Source organism: Clarias gariepinus, chromosome 8 (assembly GCF_024256425.1).
Source record: "Clarias gariepinus isolate MV-2021 ecotype Netherlands chromosome 8, CGAR_prim_01v2, whole genome shotgun sequence".
Classification (NCBI taxonomy): Eukaryota; Metazoa; Chordata; class Actinopteri; order Siluriformes; family Clariidae; genus Clarias; species Clarias gariepinus.
The window spans coordinates 22,978,070-22,995,353 of record NC_071107.1 but is presented as its reverse complement, the minus strand read 5'-3'; the positions used below and the strand labels follow the sequence as shown (position 1 = coordinate 22,995,353).

The 17,284-nt window shown below is 38.6% G+C and overlaps 1 protein-coding gene across 1 annotated transcript; it reads right to left on the bottom strand.

The window, feature by feature from the left end:
• Positions 1-1,311: 1,311 nt before the first annotated feature.
• Positions 1,312-12,222, bottom strand: zmp:0000000662 (RING finger protein 145). Its single transcript, XM_053502708.1, has 11 exons — positions 12,110-12,222; positions 11,115-11,647; positions 10,930-11,038; positions 10,070-10,161; positions 8,692-8,933; positions 8,385-8,554; positions 7,967-8,107; positions 6,602-6,784; positions 3,955-4,102; positions 3,481-3,837; positions 1,312-2,331 (listed from the first exon to the last, which is right to left on the bottom strand). The coding sequence occupies exons 2-11, from the start codon at positions 11,281-11,283 to the stop codon at positions 1,897-1,899; spliced, it is 2,046 nt and encodes a 681-aa protein (XP_053358683.1). The 5' UTR covers positions 11,284-11,647; positions 12,110-12,222; the 3' UTR covers positions 1,312-1,896.
• Positions 12,223-17,284: the final 5,062 nt, after the last annotated feature.

The following is a 17,284-nucleotide window of genomic DNA, read 5'->3' as shown; positions in this document are numbered from 1 at the left end:
TGATGAGTCTCAATTTCTGCTTTGACATTTGGAATGACGAGGTCAAAATTTAAAAGAGAAGGAAAAGGAAAGCACAGATCCATGCTGCCCTGTATCATTGGTTTAGGCAGGTGGTCATAATGGTGTGACACTTTCTTGGTATAATTTGATCACTTTAATACCACTGAATGCGAAAGCAATGTGTGTCCCTTCATGGCCACTATTTACCCATCTTCTGCCACTGAGCATCATTTAAATACCACCGGCTACCTGAGTAATATTGCTTAATATGTCGATCCCATTATGTCCCCAGAATAATGTACCATGTCACAAAGCTAAAACCATCGCAAACTATTTTCTTTAACATGACCATGAGATCACAGTACTCAAATATCCCCCAGTCACCAGATATCAATCCAATAGAGCATTTTGGGACTTTGGGATTTCGGGTAACTGGAGATTTGTATGATGGATGTGCAGGCACCAAATCTGCAGCAACTGCGTGATGCTATCATGTCATAATCTTTAATAAATGTTTCCAGCACCTTGTTGGAAATAGTTTTCTGTAATTTTTCTGTAGGTTCACATTGATAACTAAACATTTACAATATTTATTCTTAGTGTGTTTATGGGATGTATAGGGATTTTCTTTGTAACCAGCAGATGTACTGATTAGATTTCAGAATTCATCCAAAGAAGTTAAACATTTAAGCAACTTTAAATGACATTCAATAGCCTTCTTCTTGTTTGAAGTATTTTTTTCAGGTTAAGGAAAACTAGACCATCCCCAGAAACGGCATCCCCATTAATACTGAAGGCATTAACGGCAACTTGTCTCTTCAGATTTAAATTTAAAGGACTCCCAAAAAGGCCAATAATTTAATTATTACTATAATTGTTTATTTGTAGATTAATTTAGACAAGTTAAATGCTTCAGAATCATTTTTGGTGCAAGACTTTACTAGCTAACTTTTGCTCCAAAACACTTTGCGCTCTTTTATTCAGCATTCCAATGGTAACACATCTAACTTTCCTTTGTTTTTAGCTTTGGTACTTGCATTTTTTTCCCCATTTCCTGTAAAATCTGGTTTTTCTACATGTGCCCTGGTGTATATGCTCACATTACATGTGACTAAGAAGACAGACACGTATGAGCGCATGAGTGCAAGACACATTGGCATGCTGGCAGATGCTGGTGCAGGAGTACAGTGTAGACCTAAGAAAATGATAGGTGCAGGAAATTACACGGACATAATCTATTGGCATTTAGGTAAAAAGAATATTTTTAAAATATCTTGAAACAAATTTGCAAAAGTAAAGATTTTGCAACTATTTCATCAACAGAAAAATATATTTAATTTGGACAAAGTGCAATGGTGAAAATTATGGCTGAGTGAAACAACTGTGATGAGGCACTGTCAGATACACAAGAGCTCTTTGCCGAGCTTATCTCTTCACATGATTATCAGAATGCGACATGTGCAATTTATGACTTGTTTTAAAATGGAAATTAAGGAATTTCTTTAAAGCAAGTAAAGATAAATGCTTCACTTATACATTGCTTTAAAAAAAGCAAATAATCTCACTTTCACCTTTCAGGACCTCCTCACAACAGCATAAGCATTTTAAACATTTCAACAGAAACGTAGCCATAGCAAACATTACACATTTTGTATTGCTTGACGAAGTGCTGTGATGAGAGGACACCAGCACATGTTTAAGAGAATTAGAGGAAGCTTCATTCCACCAGAAAACTGAGGTATAGTCTTCATTGATCAGATTGCAGAGAGGCAGTGTGCTACTGGCTCCCTGTTGTCTTCCAACAATCCACTTTTCCTTCTTTTTTATTGGCTCCTTATCCACCACTGTAAACAGAAACAAGTGGCACAGTCATGGTTCTCTATCTTAGTCCTTAGCTTAATTTCCTTCTCTGAGTTGGTTAGTCCTCTGCTCAGATTCCCCGTCTCTCTCATTGCAGGAATGTCTTTCTAATGAGCAGTCAGGGCCTGCAGTGTCTCCATCTGCCCCACAGTTAAAATTTTGTAGACCATTTCTTCCTAATGGTGCTTCAGACTCTGACTTCTTATCTGATAAATGAACTCCATCTTCCACTGGAACTTGCTCCACTTGTTGAACATTAATGTGTTCAGCAGCAGGCTCTTGCTGTGGTGGGTAGGGTTGGGTCTGTACTGGGCTTGGTTGGGCATCACCAGCAGCAGGTTTTGGGATGGATGTGGACGGTTTGATTGCAGTATGACACATGGGGCAGGTTTCCTGAACATATAACCACTTTCGAAGACAGTTTCCATGGAAAAAATGACCACAGTAGGTTATAACAGCAGATGTCATATCCTGCAGGACAGAGAGACAATAACGACAAAAGAATATTTGAACTGATGTTTAAGAAACTGTTGATAAAAGTGACAAAACATTGCACTTTTGTATGTTTTTAGTAAAGGCGTATTATCATGGTTGCATAAAAACATAAAATCCACTGTCCAAAAATAGACCAAATTTGACAACAACCAACAAATGTAAGCTCAATGTTACCTAATGCAGTGATTTAAAAAAGCCTATAGAACAGAGCTTACATGTCGCAGCATTGCTTACATCTATTCCTTTTAGTTCCAATTTACAATAACAACATGTAATGACGATATACACTATAGGGGCATGTATGTGGACACCTGAGCATTACCTATGTGGACACCTGAGCATTAAGTATGTGGACACCTTATCAATAGGTATGAGAACCATACAATTTGTGGACCATCCTCAAACTGCTGCCAGAAAACTGGAAGCACAGAATTGTCTAGAATGTCTTTACTTTATATTTAAGATTTCTCTTCACTGGTCCAAACATATTCCAGTTATACTACATTACAGCAGAGTCAGACAGAAATGACACAAGGCCCAATTCCTCTCTCACTAAGTGGGTGTTTAAGTTGACAGTTCTGATAAGATGATGAAGTGGAAGTATCCAGGCACGGAAAAAATTGAAACCTCAAAAGAGTGAATTGCATGAACAGCAATCATAATGTACGTGTGCACATGCTTAACCAGTTCAACATTAACTGGATATTAGGCAACAATACATCGCTGTATATTTTAGACAGTTAAACATGCACATTATGTTTTGTATGGCGGCACGTTAGCTTAAAAGTCTTGCATTTCCAGGGTCTGGGTTCGATTACAGCATTGTTCTCCCTGTGCTTGGTGGGTCCTACCACAGTCATAAAATAGAAATATATACAATGGTGACCATTGGTTTCCACAGTCCCTAGTTGGACTACAGAGGTTACTGGATGGAAAGATGGACGGGAAATATTTGTATAGTTATGTTGTAACTATTTTACCACTTGTTATAAAAGTTATTTCAGTATATGGCCAGGGATTTCTAAAAATGTTTATGGAACAGTAGTTCAGCTTCTCATTATTCTACATTCTACAATCCATACACAAAACTTTACTCAAAATTTACAATCCAAACATGATGCTAACCTGAAAACAGATGGCACAGACATCACCGTGGTCATGCAGCTGTTCAGCACTTGCCCGTGGGAGTGAGTTGATCTTGCGCGCAGCTTCCTGCCGAAGCAAGAAGCTCTTCCATCCAGCCTGGGCACGTAGCCACACATTGCAGTAGGAGTGGATGATGATAACGGATGCCCCAATCCAACTCCACTCACCCCACAGTGACTCCCATACCCCATAGGCTACAACACACAGAGCCACAGCAAACTCCAGGGCCCGACACACAGCATTCACGTAATACACCACCTCGTCGAGGCTCGGGAGGGCTGCACCACGCCACACCTCCACCATGAACAGGCAGTAGATTAAAAGTGTTCCTGTCACCTGAAGCACATACCAAATGACAATTTAGGTTTATTAATGTCTTCACTCTCATAATGAGCATGCAAAGAAGTTTGTATTGTTTGCCTTTCCATGTGTCTGTGACGTGTCCAATCATACCTGCAGTGATGTAAGCATGCAGCTGGAAACCAGGATGAGAAGCCAGAAGTCCATGTGGAAAAATTGGGATATCTTATAGGCCATGAAGCCAGGAAAAAGCAGCAGAAACACACACATGCTGAGCCCCCGCACGTGTTTCCAGACAGACCTGTGGATACACCAGTTTTTTTAAAGTTAATATTTTAATGGACTGATTTTTTACCATCATAACCACAACACAACTCAGGACAGTGGAACTGTGGGCTCGTAAACACTGTGTTAAACCTTTTACAAATGCAACTTAAGGCTTAAGGAAGCCAGAAATCAATGCTGTCCAGAGGTGTCAGACTTTACAGGACTCGGTCTCATCTGAAATGAAACGTGTTGGGTGGTCCAAGAAGTCAACATTTTAAAAGGTTTTTGGAAACAACAGCTGTAACAATCTCTGGGTCAAAGGGGAAAAGGACCATTCAAGCTGTTATCAGAACCAGGTCCAAAAGTCAACAACATGTATTGGGTTGTGCCAGCGCCTGTGGCATGGGTAAATGGCATATCTGCAAGTACGCCTTTAATGCAGAAAAATATGTCCTTTTGGAGCCACATATGCTGCCATTCAAATGTATTTTCCAGCAGAACAAGGCCAAACTGCATTCTGCTTGGATTACACATGCAAGGCTGCTAAACATAGATTAGGGGTTCTAGACTGGCCTGCCTGCTTCAAGTGAGAATGTGTGGAGCATTACGAAATGCAAAATTTGACAATGAAGACCCTGTAAAGTTGCACAGATGAAGACCTGCATAATGGAGAAATTTGCTCTAGCTAAACTTGATCAACTATTGCCCGAAATTAATAATACAAATTTTATTTTAATTTCAATTTCAATAAATATGACTTACACTCACTCACTCAATCATCTTCTATACTGCTTTATCCTTTATTCAGGGTCGTGGAATATGACTTACAGCTCATGAAAATTAAAAATCCAGTAATGCTAATTTTTCAAAATGCAGTTCTAATTTCTTAAAAAATAAAAGCAGCTTTAACAGTTTACATCCTAAGCATTAATAACACTTTATATATACTTAGATACATACAGTGGGGCAAAAACGTATTTAGTCAGCCACCAATTGTGCAAGTTCTACCATTTAAAAAGATGAGAGGGGCTTGTAATTTTTTATCATAGGTGTACCTCAACTATGAGAGTAAGAAATAAATTATTTTATAGAAATAGAAAAATATCCAGAAAATCACATTGTAGATTTTTTAAAGAATTTATGATAGAAAATTAGTATTTGGTCAATAACAAAATTTCATCACAATACTTTGTTATATACCCTTTGTTGGCAATGCCAGAGGTCAAACATTTTCTGTAAGTCCTAACAAGGTTTTCACACACTGTTGCTGGTATATCGGCCCATTCCTCCATGCAGATCTCCTCTAGAGCAGTCATGTTTTGGGGCTGTCGCTGGGCAACACAGACTTTCAACTCCCTCCAAAGATGGTGTTCTTTGGATGCAACTCAGCATTCTTTCTCCTCCAAGCACCAAGTTCTATTTTGGTTTCATCTGACCATATGACATTCTTCAAATTCTCTTCTGGATCATCCAAATGCTCTCTAGCAAACTTCACAGTTCTTGTAAACTTTTTGACCCCACTGGGTGGGATCTTGCGTGGAGCCCCAGATCGAGGGAGATTATCAGTGGTTTTGTATGTCTTCCATTTTCTAATAATTGCTTCCACAGTTGATTTCTTCACAGTACGCAACTTACTTGTTGCAGATTCAGTCTTCCCAACTTGGTTCAGGTCTACAATTTGGTTTCTGGTGTCCTTTGACAGCTCTTTGGTCTTGGCCATAGTGGAGTTTGGAGTGTGACTGTTTGAGTTTGTGGACAGGTGTCTTTTATACTAATAACAGATGCCATTAATACAGGTAACGAGTGGAGGACAGAGGCGTTTCTTAAAGAAGAAGTTACAGGTCTGTGAGAGCCAGAAATCTTGCTTGTTTGTAGTTGACCAAATACTTATTTTCCACCATAATTTGCAAATAAATTCTATAAAAAGCCTACTAAAAGATTTTATTTTCTAGATTTACTTTTTCTTATTTTGTATCTCATACTTGATGTATACCTATAATAATAATTACAGGCCTCTCTCATCTTTTTAAGTGGGAGAACTTGCACAATTGGTGGCTGACTAAATATTAGTCAAAAACCAGGATCACTACCAAAGCATTTTGCAGTAACTTCCCATCCGGTTTACATTTAGTGGGACCATCAGTTAGTTTTCCAACAGACACAGACCCCAAACACACCTCTAGGATATGTAAGAGCTTTGCCCATGGAGAGTGATGGAATGCTGCATGACCTGGCCCCCACAATTACCTGATACAAATCCAATTGAGGTGGTTTGGGATGAATTAAAGAAAAGTCAGCCAACAAGTACTCCAATGGGAACTCCTTCAACATTATTGGAAAACCATTCCAGGTCCCTACCTTATAAGGCTGAGTAAGAGCATGCCAAGAGTGTGCAAAGCTGTCATCAAAGCAAAATGTGGCTACCTTGAAGTGTTTATTTATTTAGGTATTAACTGTTATTAACGCTTAGGATGGAAGCTGTTGAAGCTGCTCATGTTTTTGTCAATGACACCAAAAAGTGGTAAAGTTCTACCTGTTTCTGCTGGCTCCAAGTCCTAACACAATGGGCTCAGTTATCTCACTCATGCTCTGCAGTGTGGAAGTGAGAACGATAAAGAGGATAATGAAGAGGAGGAAGCAGCGTTGCAGGGCTGGCAAGTCCAACAAACCGGTCTGCAGGGCCAACAACAACAGAGTCACACCCTCTGTCACACCCCTGCAACATACAGTACACATAGCCACACAAACAACATATTGGAGTAGTAAAATAGTTTACTAATATTTACTACATTTGCACAGCCATATATATATATATATACTGTGTGTGTGTACCAACATACTATACTGTGTAAAAAAAAAAAAAAAAAAATTATATATATATATATATATATATATATATACACACACACACATATATTATATATATACTCAGCAAAAAAAGAAACATCCTCTGACTTTTAACTGTTTTTACTTTCAGTAAACTTAATGTGTAAATATTTGTATGAACACTAAAAGAGTCAACACCATAAGACATAAACTAAAAATGTTTCACAATGTGTCCCCGAATGAAGGGAGGCTCAAAATCAAAAGTACCAGTCAGTATCTGGTGCGGCCACCAGCTGCTTGAAGTACTACAGTGCATCTCCTCCTCATGGACTGCCTATTGCAGACAGTCTGAGCACTGATGGAGGGATTGTGTGTTCCTGGTGTGACTCGGGCAGTTGTTGTGGCCATCCTGTACCTGTCACGAAGGTGTGATATTCGGATGTACCGATCCTGTGCAGGTGTTGTTACACGTGGTCTTCCACTGCGAGGATGATCAGCTGTCCTTCCTGTCTCCCTGTAGCGCTGTCTTAGGCGTCTCACAGTGCGGACATGGCAATTTATCGCCCTAGCCACATCAGCAGTCCTCATGCGTCCCTGCAGCATGCCTAATGCACGTTCACGCAGATGAGCAGGGACAGTGGGCATCTTTCTTTGGGTGTTTTTCACAGTTGGTAGACAAGTCTCTTTAGTGTCCTGCGTTTTTAGAACTGAGACCTTAAATGCCTACTTTCTGTAAGCTGTTAAGGTCTTAACAACCATTCCACAGGTGCATGTTAATTAATTGATTATGGTTAATTGAACATGCATGAAAAACATTGTTTAAACCCTTTACAATGAAGATCTGTAAAGTTATTTGGATTTTTACAACATTATTGTTGAAATACACAGTCCTGAAAAAGGGACGTTTCTTTTTTTGCTGAGTATATATATACACATACATACATATACATGCAGTATATATATACACATACATACATATACATACATACATACATACATACATACTGTACTGTGTGTGTGTATATAATTATTTTAGATGTATATTTGTATATTTATTTATTTACACACATACCTGTGCATGACATTGTGATTTTGCAGTGCTGTGTATCCTCCCAAGCAGAACTTGCAGAGATTCAGTAGGCCCAGTGCCAAATAAGAAACCACAAATGTCAAACCCAGTAGAGAGCAAGGACTAGCACAGCACTCAGACACACTTGCGAACACACACACACACACAAAGAAGAAAAGCCACACAAATGTAATAAGCAATTAATCATAAAAATGTGCAAACTTTCTGAATTTGGTTTCATGTTCAAAGTAGTTTCAAGAGCTCATCAGAATAGTTCTATTAATCTCTAAATTTACTTCAGTGCAAAATTTTGCATCTGTTACAGGACATGAGCCACTGAATATTAACTTTGCTTTGGTGCATGCAAATATCAGAGGCTACAGCACTAGATTTGTGACTGATTGTGACAGTGACTGTTTACCTGGTGATAAAGTAGAGTAGCAGCCCCTCTTGGGTGGCAGTGGAGCTGCCAACATTGGAGACAAGATGAACTCCAAACAATACAAACCAAAAAGCACTGAATAATACGGGCACAGCAAAATGATGCCAGAGAGACATGCCTACTGCCAACAACCGGTACAAATCAGTCACCTAAAGACAGAAGAAGACAGTTTATAAATACAAACTAGGAATTTGAGAGTCCAGTGAGTGCATATGTGTGTGTGTTTTACATTATACTGGTTTGATGTAGCGAACACTTAAACACAGTTTTAAACATGCAGGTTTACCTCTGTTTGTGCTATTTGCTGATATGTGGCTCTGGCTAGTCTATATGGGACAAAGAGATTCATGAGGAGGAAGATGGCAACCTCTGCTGCAGTTATCCCCATGGAAATAGTAGTGAGGGTCATGACGTTATCTTGAGAAAATAAACACATCCGTCCAACCAGTGGGAGCAAGTGTGCAGAGAACAACCATACACGACGAGTGCGCATAAGGAATGCACACAGAGTGGCAACAATTATTTGACCTGTTACAACACAAACAACAAATTAAATGCATGCATGTATGCAGGTACAGTCAGTATACAGTACCAAACAAAAGTTTGTTCACAGGTTTGTATTTTTTTACATTCTAGAACAATACTGGATTTTTTCCAAACAATGAAATAACAACAGTAATCAGCTGTTATTTTAAGACACGAAGGTCAGCTGTTCTGCAATAGCTTTTGCAAGAACAGTATTGTTAAGTGCATTTGCAAAACCCATCAAGCAGCATAATGAAACTGTCTTAGAAGACTATCACAGGAAAGCAGGACCAAAACTTACCTCTACTGCAGAGGAGAAGTTCATTTAGAGTTACCAGCCTTAAAAATATCCAATTAACTGCATGCATGCATGCATGCATACATACGGCATTCTGTCTCCCTCAGAAAATGTCTTTAGTTTATTCACTAATTAATTTAATATATTCAGTTAATTGCAGCACTGCGCTTCAATGCTATCCAGAAAACAGAATAAAATCATTGTGTTTTGAGGAGGAGCAAAAATGACTGGAAAAGGTTAAAATAATTTTGGTCTTCAACCGGTCTTAATTAGTCCTTTCCACAGAAGACCCAGTGTAACCTATGAGCTTGAGCAACAGAAAAATAACATTTGTGACCTTTTCTCATGATTACAGTCACCATGTCGATTACATTCTAGTCATTCATTTTGAATTTCTTGAGAAAAACAATCTCTGGAAGACAGCTATCTAAAAACCTTTAGCAAATTATGGTTATGCTTTTTATGTACATTCATGTCAGAGATGAAAAAAAACAGGAAACTGTCACTCAACTGAAGGCCTTATGCTCAACTTTGTGTAAGGAAACTAGGTAGGTTTTAAAATAGCAAGCTAAGCAAATTCACTACTAGTGAGATACACAATAAGTCATAGTTATTTTATACAGTATATATAAAAAAAATATTTTATTAAAAGACTTCATAGAAGTGAATTAGATTAAATACTAATGAACAACGTATACATTGTGAAAAACTCCCTTTTCTTAGCATCATAACCAAAGTACAATATGATTATCTTAATTATCTTGAGTGTCTTAATGCAAGATTTTTTTAAACTACTGCTTCCTGGTCATGATGTAGTCTTAGATGGGGAGTTTGTACCTACTTGTAAGTGCCCTCACAAAACGGTTCAGCGCTGGTGGATGCAGAAAGAGTGTTCCGTCATACCCATATTGACTCTCTCCGACAACATAATCCCTGTTAATGCGGAAAAAAATACAAATAATAAATAAACGTCTCGTTTGTAAAGCTGAATGACCCTAAATAACCCCTACGAAGGTCATTTAATGGCTAGTAGCACATCATTTAGGAATGCTGCCAAGTTATAAACATATAGCACATGCACCTGTGTAGACTAAAAAACAGGTTTTCGATGAACACAAAATCCATTTCGCGACTTTGCACATATCTTGTCGAACATCTTTTGAACACATAGGTTGTGCCTATTCTGTTTATAATCAGTTAAGGATTGAAGATCAGGGTACAGGTGAATGTCAGATGCCCTGACCTGCTAGCTGCATGTCAACAGAGCAAACGTCATTTGAGTGAACAGGCTTGGCAGCAAGTGGTTAAAAAAAAAAAAAAAGGTTAATGATAACAGGATTGAACTGCAAGATGATGAGTGGGTTGGTGACTTAGTAGCTTTAGAACTTTCGTCTTGCACCTATAGGGTTTTTGTTCCCAAATTGTCCGTAGTGTGTGAATAAACCTGCGTGTATGTATGTGTATGTGCCCTGCAATGGATTGGTACCCCGTCCATGGTCCGCCTTGTGCCCTAAGTCTCTTTGGAATCTCCCTGTACACAGGATAAAGTGGTATAGACGATGAGTGAGCGGGTGTTAGATGCTGATGATCTCGGATGCTGATATGTATTCAGGTACATATAGAGTGGATGTAAATGGGAAGGTAGGTGGTACACTTTACTGAGCATTGCTTGCTGACGCGGAAGAAAGGAGGAGTGCTCACCTGGACATCTGATGGCCCATGTAGAGCAGAAGAGCAGTCAGGACATGCAGGTAAAGTTGGACAATGTGACCGAGAGGCAATAACAGCACTATTGTGCTAACTAAGTGACCTGTGGACACATGAACATGTTTGTCTTCTGGGGAAATCTTATAAGCATTCAAAGAGAGGAAGAGATGAGACTGTACCTAAGTAGTAAATGTTCCAGAGCACGTATTTGTATTTGAAGAGCATGTCTTCGCTGCTCGCCCTGAGATGGTGGGTGAAGCTCTCGATGTCGCATTTGTAGAGCAGGTCCAGGACTAAGAGACTGGGAACCCTGAGCACCACGTTAGCCACGTCTTCTAGTCGCAGCATGCTCCCGGGTTAAGTGGACGCAGGACTCTGGGTCACCTCGTGCACTGAACACAGCCCCGTCTCTGCTTCATCCAGTCAGTTGACCAGTGTGTGTGTGTGTGTGTGTGTGTGTGTTCGTACCACCCCGTGAATTCAACCTGCTCAGTGCTTTTCTAAATATTAGTTCACACTAACGATGACACATTGAGAGACAAGCCGAAACTCTAATGCTCTCACAAGTTTCCTTCGTATTTTATTTCAAGCAGCTAGCTAGCTAGCTAGCCAGACTTCGACTTACTCACTACTTTTATTTGGGAAAACACCACCAGTCCTCCAACTTGTGTATACATCCACAGCAGCTCTGACACGTTAACGCGTCTTCTTCCTGTGAAAAAAGGAAGTGAGTCACGTCCGATTCAGGCACGAAGACGACTCGATCACTTCTTGGAGTCACCTGGAACACCCTAAAACACGCATAGTTTTAATTCCCAGTAGTGCACAGCTCAGAAAGCGCCTGATTAAATAATGCTTTAAAAAAAAAAAGTCGATCTGTGTGTTGGTTACGGCAAGTCTAAGCAAAATGGAGTCGAGAAAGTGCTCGTTTGAAGCCAAGCCTGAGTTTGTAACGTTGTTGCCACCTTTTGGAAGTCAGAGAAACACATAGAGTATTTATCTGGTCTGAATTGTAATGATTTGGTCACGAAACAAATAGGACGTTTTCTAAAATGAGTGCGTTTTGTTCAGATATGTAAACAAAATACAGCAGATTAACTATAATTCACACAAACAGCAATAAGAGTCCATATCGTTGACATTTATTTTTAAAGTGTTTGTTTTCAGCGTTTACCTGCCACCGCTTCCTTTTTTTTTAACCCTCTAGGCATTAATCCACTCTTCTCGTCCTACAACCTGTTCGACTCCTTTCACTCATTATAGCCACAAAAACTCACCCAAAAAAACTAACAGGAGAAACTTTTTTATTATTATTTTAAACGAAAAGCGAAACGAATGCAGTGTTGATGGAATGTACGATGCCATGTGCTGACACGGGCCGCCCCACACTTACTGACAGACATGGAAGAAAACTTGCGACCACAGTTTACACTGAGAAATAAATATTTTTTCCAACAATTTAAACCAAAACAACAACAACAGACACTTGGTTGTGGGTTCGCCTCTCACCACCTGTGTGTGTGTGTGTGTGTGGAGTTTGCAGGTTCTCCTTGTGCTTGGTGGGTTTCCTCAGGGTTCCCCAAACTTTCCAAAGACATGCTGTGGGCTGATTGTCATTTACAAACTGCCTGTAATGTGTGTGCTTGGGGTTGCATAAGAAGAAGAAAAAAATATGTTAAAATGTGAAACCTCTTTCAGGAGGTAGACTATGAGCCGGGAAAGGATATTTCATGGTGGGGGGAAAAAATCTTTCTGTTCTGTAGTGGTCAGTTTTGTGCTAGTAGTGTTTTTCTAAGCTGGAATTATGGAAATTTGTGTGTGCGACATAAAGACCAACGACTTTTGAACATGTCAACATTTCCATCCTGGAAGTAAGAAGAATTATGATAAAGAAAGAAAAGAAACAATGAGGCAAACCTCGTACTCTTTTATTTGAAGGGAAATTAGATTCAGTTTGAATTTGTATTGACGGCCTTGAATCATATCCTTTGATGAGGTAACTGTACTTTTTTTTTTAAAGTACAGATAAAAGTGTGATATAGGCCTACAGTGTATATATATATATATATATATATATATATATATATATATATATATATATATATACAAACAATGCATCAACCAATATGTACATAATCCTTATTATGTAAATAGGCCAGGAATGACACTATAACAATGATGTAGAACAATGATGAAAGTGATGACAACTTTACTAATACATATATATATATACTATAATGTAAATATAGACTATAACTTAATTATACATACACTCTAATTGATTTAACATAAAAGCATGAACCTACTGTGACTGGTTTCAAAAGAGGGAAATTTTTTACTGCTAAGTCATCCTGGTCAAAGCAAAATCAAAGTTTTGGGAAAGAGACCGATACCAAACAGAGGTCAGCACCACAAAAAGGGAAGGAAATCCTCTCCACACTCTTGGGTAATCCACACCGTTCCAAACATATGGAGCATTTGAATATGGTTACTATTGGTTAAAGTGCAAGCAAAAAAAGAGCAGGTGCTATAAAGGTCTATCTCAGTGAGCATAGGGGAAAGGAAATGGGCTCGGTGACCTTTGCAGCCAATTTCCCCCATGTTCAAACAGCAGCATGAAAGCCGTGTCTGTTTCTGAAGTCCTGTTCAAAATGTCAGTTGCAACTTATCCTACCAGCAGAAGGATTTTCTGTGAAAGTAGATTCCCTTATTGTTGCCCTGGGCTTTTAAGTCACTGCACATGGATAGCTTGACCCCCAGCCTCTTCTAACATCATGCTCTTTCTAAGAACAGGGAAGAGGTTTCAGCTTCAACAAGCAAAAGCCAAATTATGTAGAAAAGGCATATGATGAAATTGTCTAGAGTTATTGGCATGGCAAAACTTGCATGTCTTCCAGGATGACCAAGTGGATATTGAGAAATATCATTTTACATGACATATAGTTTACTTCTGGCTGGAAATGACAGTAAATTACTTACATCACTAGTGGATCTTCTAAAGAGAAGTGTCATGTTTTAATGATGGCGTCAGCAATACAGAAGGCTGTACCATTGTGTATATATATATGACTTAAAACAATAAGAAACATGCTGTGATGGAGTATGAAGAGCTTCAGTTCAGACTCACTTTTAACTGATTTATTTGGGACATCAAATGCTCTGAGACTATTGTTTTTATAACATATCCCTTTTTTTTCTGAATGCACATTCAACCTTAAATAGCATGCATGAGATCCATTCTTAGTGTAAGAAAAGATGACATACAACTGAAAATTCATCATATTCCATGTTGCAATATTGGGTTAATTTCGAAAACGCAGGAGTGTAGACTAGTCATCTCGCAACTGCAATTTGAATGTCTAACCGGTTATACATCACAATTTTGTTGGTTGAATTTGCAAATACTCCATGACTTCAGCTTACAGTAAGTGTTAACATGGAAGTAGAGTGGGAAGGTGGAAGAACTGTATTCACGCTTGAAACACCACACCTCAGTATGATGCAACATACATGTATTAATCAGCAGAAACTTCCATATGAGGAAACTTGAACTGATCATTCTTTTTTTTCGGAGCACTAACAGTAAACATGATTCTAAAAATGAGTGTTCAACATGTAGGATTTCCATTTCCTTTTTGGAAATACAAAAACATACTTTCAGACAGTTAGTTTCTCTTTGCCTGTGCTGTGTCACCTATTCTCGCCTGAAACCACATTTTTGCAGTAGGGGAATTCCTGGTTCCTACAGAGACGAGTAGTTTTTTTTTTCCCTCCCTCTCCCCTTTTCCCTTTTTTTGTTTTATGGGAACTGAGGGCTGAACCAGTGAGATATTTTTCCTCAGAAGCGCTGTGTATTGATTCACTACGAGGGGGCGGGAGACTCCCTCCCACTGTTTCCTTCTTACTGGGAAGTGACTGCCAGGCTTACCGTACTCACAGAGCATGAGTGAGTGAGTGTGTCCCTGAGTAAGGCAGAAACACGGACGTGCATGACTATTTAAGCTGAAGAATTTACAGTTTATATATAAGTCTTCACAGCTCGATTGGAGAGGATGGATGTGTGTTGGCTTTGGAAAGTCATCAGCTGTGAGAAGTTGGTGAATACTGAAGTAGGAACTTTTCCCAGGAGGGACACAATTTAAGAGTGGTATGTCAAATTGGGATAATTTTTCCCTCTATTATAGGTGAGTATCAGGTACAGAGAATTTCTATTTGAAAACAGGTAACCCGAAATAAAACGTTAAGAGGTTCTGAGTATTTAAGAACTAAAGGGTATTGGAATTACCAAAGTTGAAAAATTATCTTAAAGTCAATTTTGAGCTTTTTTTGCTGTACCTTCTTTTAACTGTAATTCCTTTAATTGTACATTTTCAATTTATTTCCTAATGTTGGGATTTTTTTAAATATATTTCACAAATAGCATTTTATTAAAATAAAATGCAATGTGGTGTACTCTATAACAAACTTACCGATATAACAAATATAACAAACATAATGCATCATGTCTGAAGGTTTATTTGGATTTTAAGTGTACATTCATTAATGCCGTTCAACTGGTTTTAGTCTGATTTAACGGAAAGTAAATTTCCTGAAACTCTTCAGGTGTGGCCAGAGTTCTGAGGACATGCAGTGCAATATGCCTGTCTCAGGAATTCAGTAATGATCAAACATTAAACAAATATGTGAATGAGATAACATTGAGAAAATAAACGTAGTAGTCCTTTCAGTTGTTTTGGCACTTAGACTTTTCGTAGGATGACGCAGGAATTATTAACAGGTTGACAATGCTTTACCTAGTATTGATGAACCCTTAGGCGTTAAAACTGTTGAAGTGTATTTGCCTGAACTCTTGTAATATCTGATTTCAGCTAATAAGATTTCACTAATGGCTCCATAAAGCTGTGTCTTGGCAAAGCAGCTTCAATCTCATGGGCCATGTAAGCAGCCTCAGCATCCAGTTTCTTACACAATAAGAAAGGTATATGACTCTTCTGAACACTTGGCCCTGAGAACTGAATTCCATAGATGGTGGACATGTGGCGCTCATCTATGGATTCAGTTCTTTTGGCAATGTGCTCTTTATCTTCATAACAAGCCTAATATTTTATAGACTTATTTGTTATGAATTGAAACTCAAATGTGTTGTATAAGCCGAGAATAAACCATGCATGCAGTGTCTCTTCTTCTCTTTTTTAGGCTTATATACACTGCATGTAAGATATACTCTTTTGGTTTATTTAGCAGAATGAGTGCATTTGCTAATCAAATGGCTTTAGAAACATTTCCCCCTTGACTTGTATTACACTTTTTTATTCAGTTATTTAGGGTTCTTATTTAAGTAGAAGAAACGTCAGGGTTTATGTGTAGTATGTGCAGAAAATTGTTCATACTAACTACTTTTAATGATAGACTGTACAATGTAGAAGACAGTTTTACCGATGTATTATTGCCTTGTATGTACAGGCTATGTATGTCTTGTATTTACAATTTATATAGCATTGTACAATAAGCTAAGATTTACAGTGATGATATGCGAGTTAAAGTATGAAAATGTGGGTCCACCCACACACTGACCACAAATATGCCTTATCTCCTGCTCCTGGTAAATGACTCAGGATCATTCCATGGAAACTGAAAGTCATGGACACCCTACCGAGGAGAATTACCAAGCAAACCCACAGCTGATATCCATTACATTCTAATGAAAGTTGTATGAAATAAAATACGTTGCAAACAAAATAATCATATATATGAAAATACTACATTATTTTAGGTTTTAATTTTACTAACTGAAAATGTTAATGATAACTCTAGTCTGTAAAACTTGAAAGATTAATGTTATATGAATTACTGAAGTGTACCAGCTGAGACTCCAAAATGTAAATCACCAAATAAAATTTAACAATCCTACTCCACATTCAATTGTTACATTCCTGTCTTCGTTTTTTTTTTTTTTTTCTTTTCATTTTCTGGTTTGGCTACTTTGTGACAACCCATAGTTTGTCGAACAAGCCCCTTCTCTACCCGATACTCCTGCTCCCCAACCCGTGGTTCTCCACGCACCACAAATTCATCTCTGTGACAAGTGATGTTCACAGCAGTGCTTGGGTGGGTGCCATACACAGTCGTCACAGACTGTCTGATCTGGAAGTTTCTGGCTTGCTCCACACACCCACTCAAGCTTTCCTCAGCATAGCTCACCTCGGAGGGTAAACCCTTCAGTCCATGATCCACTACTTGGTTTAGGATGGCTATATGAAGGGTTTAACAGAAGACCTAGAAGGGGATGTATGTATAAATCATGGTAATACCAGTCCAAAGATTTGGGAGAGCTGGTGGAGAGCTTGTA

What these genes read in the sequence shown, in the direction of transcription:
- zmp:0000000662 (XM_053502708.1), bottom strand. Translation starts at nt 11,283, where the DNA reads ATGCTGCGACTAGAAGACGTGGCTAACGTGGTGCTCAGGGTTCCCAGT. An exon ending in CTGGAACATTTACTACTTAG is followed by an intron (nt 11,039 to 11,114) that starts GTACAGTCTCAT and finishes ATGTGTCCACAG; the next exon opens with GTCACTTAGTTAGCACAATA. An exon ending in ATGGGCCATCAGATGTCCAG is followed by an intron (nt 10,162 to 10,929) that starts GTGAGCACTCCT and finishes CCGCATTAACAG; the next exon opens with GGATTATGTTGTCGGAGAGA.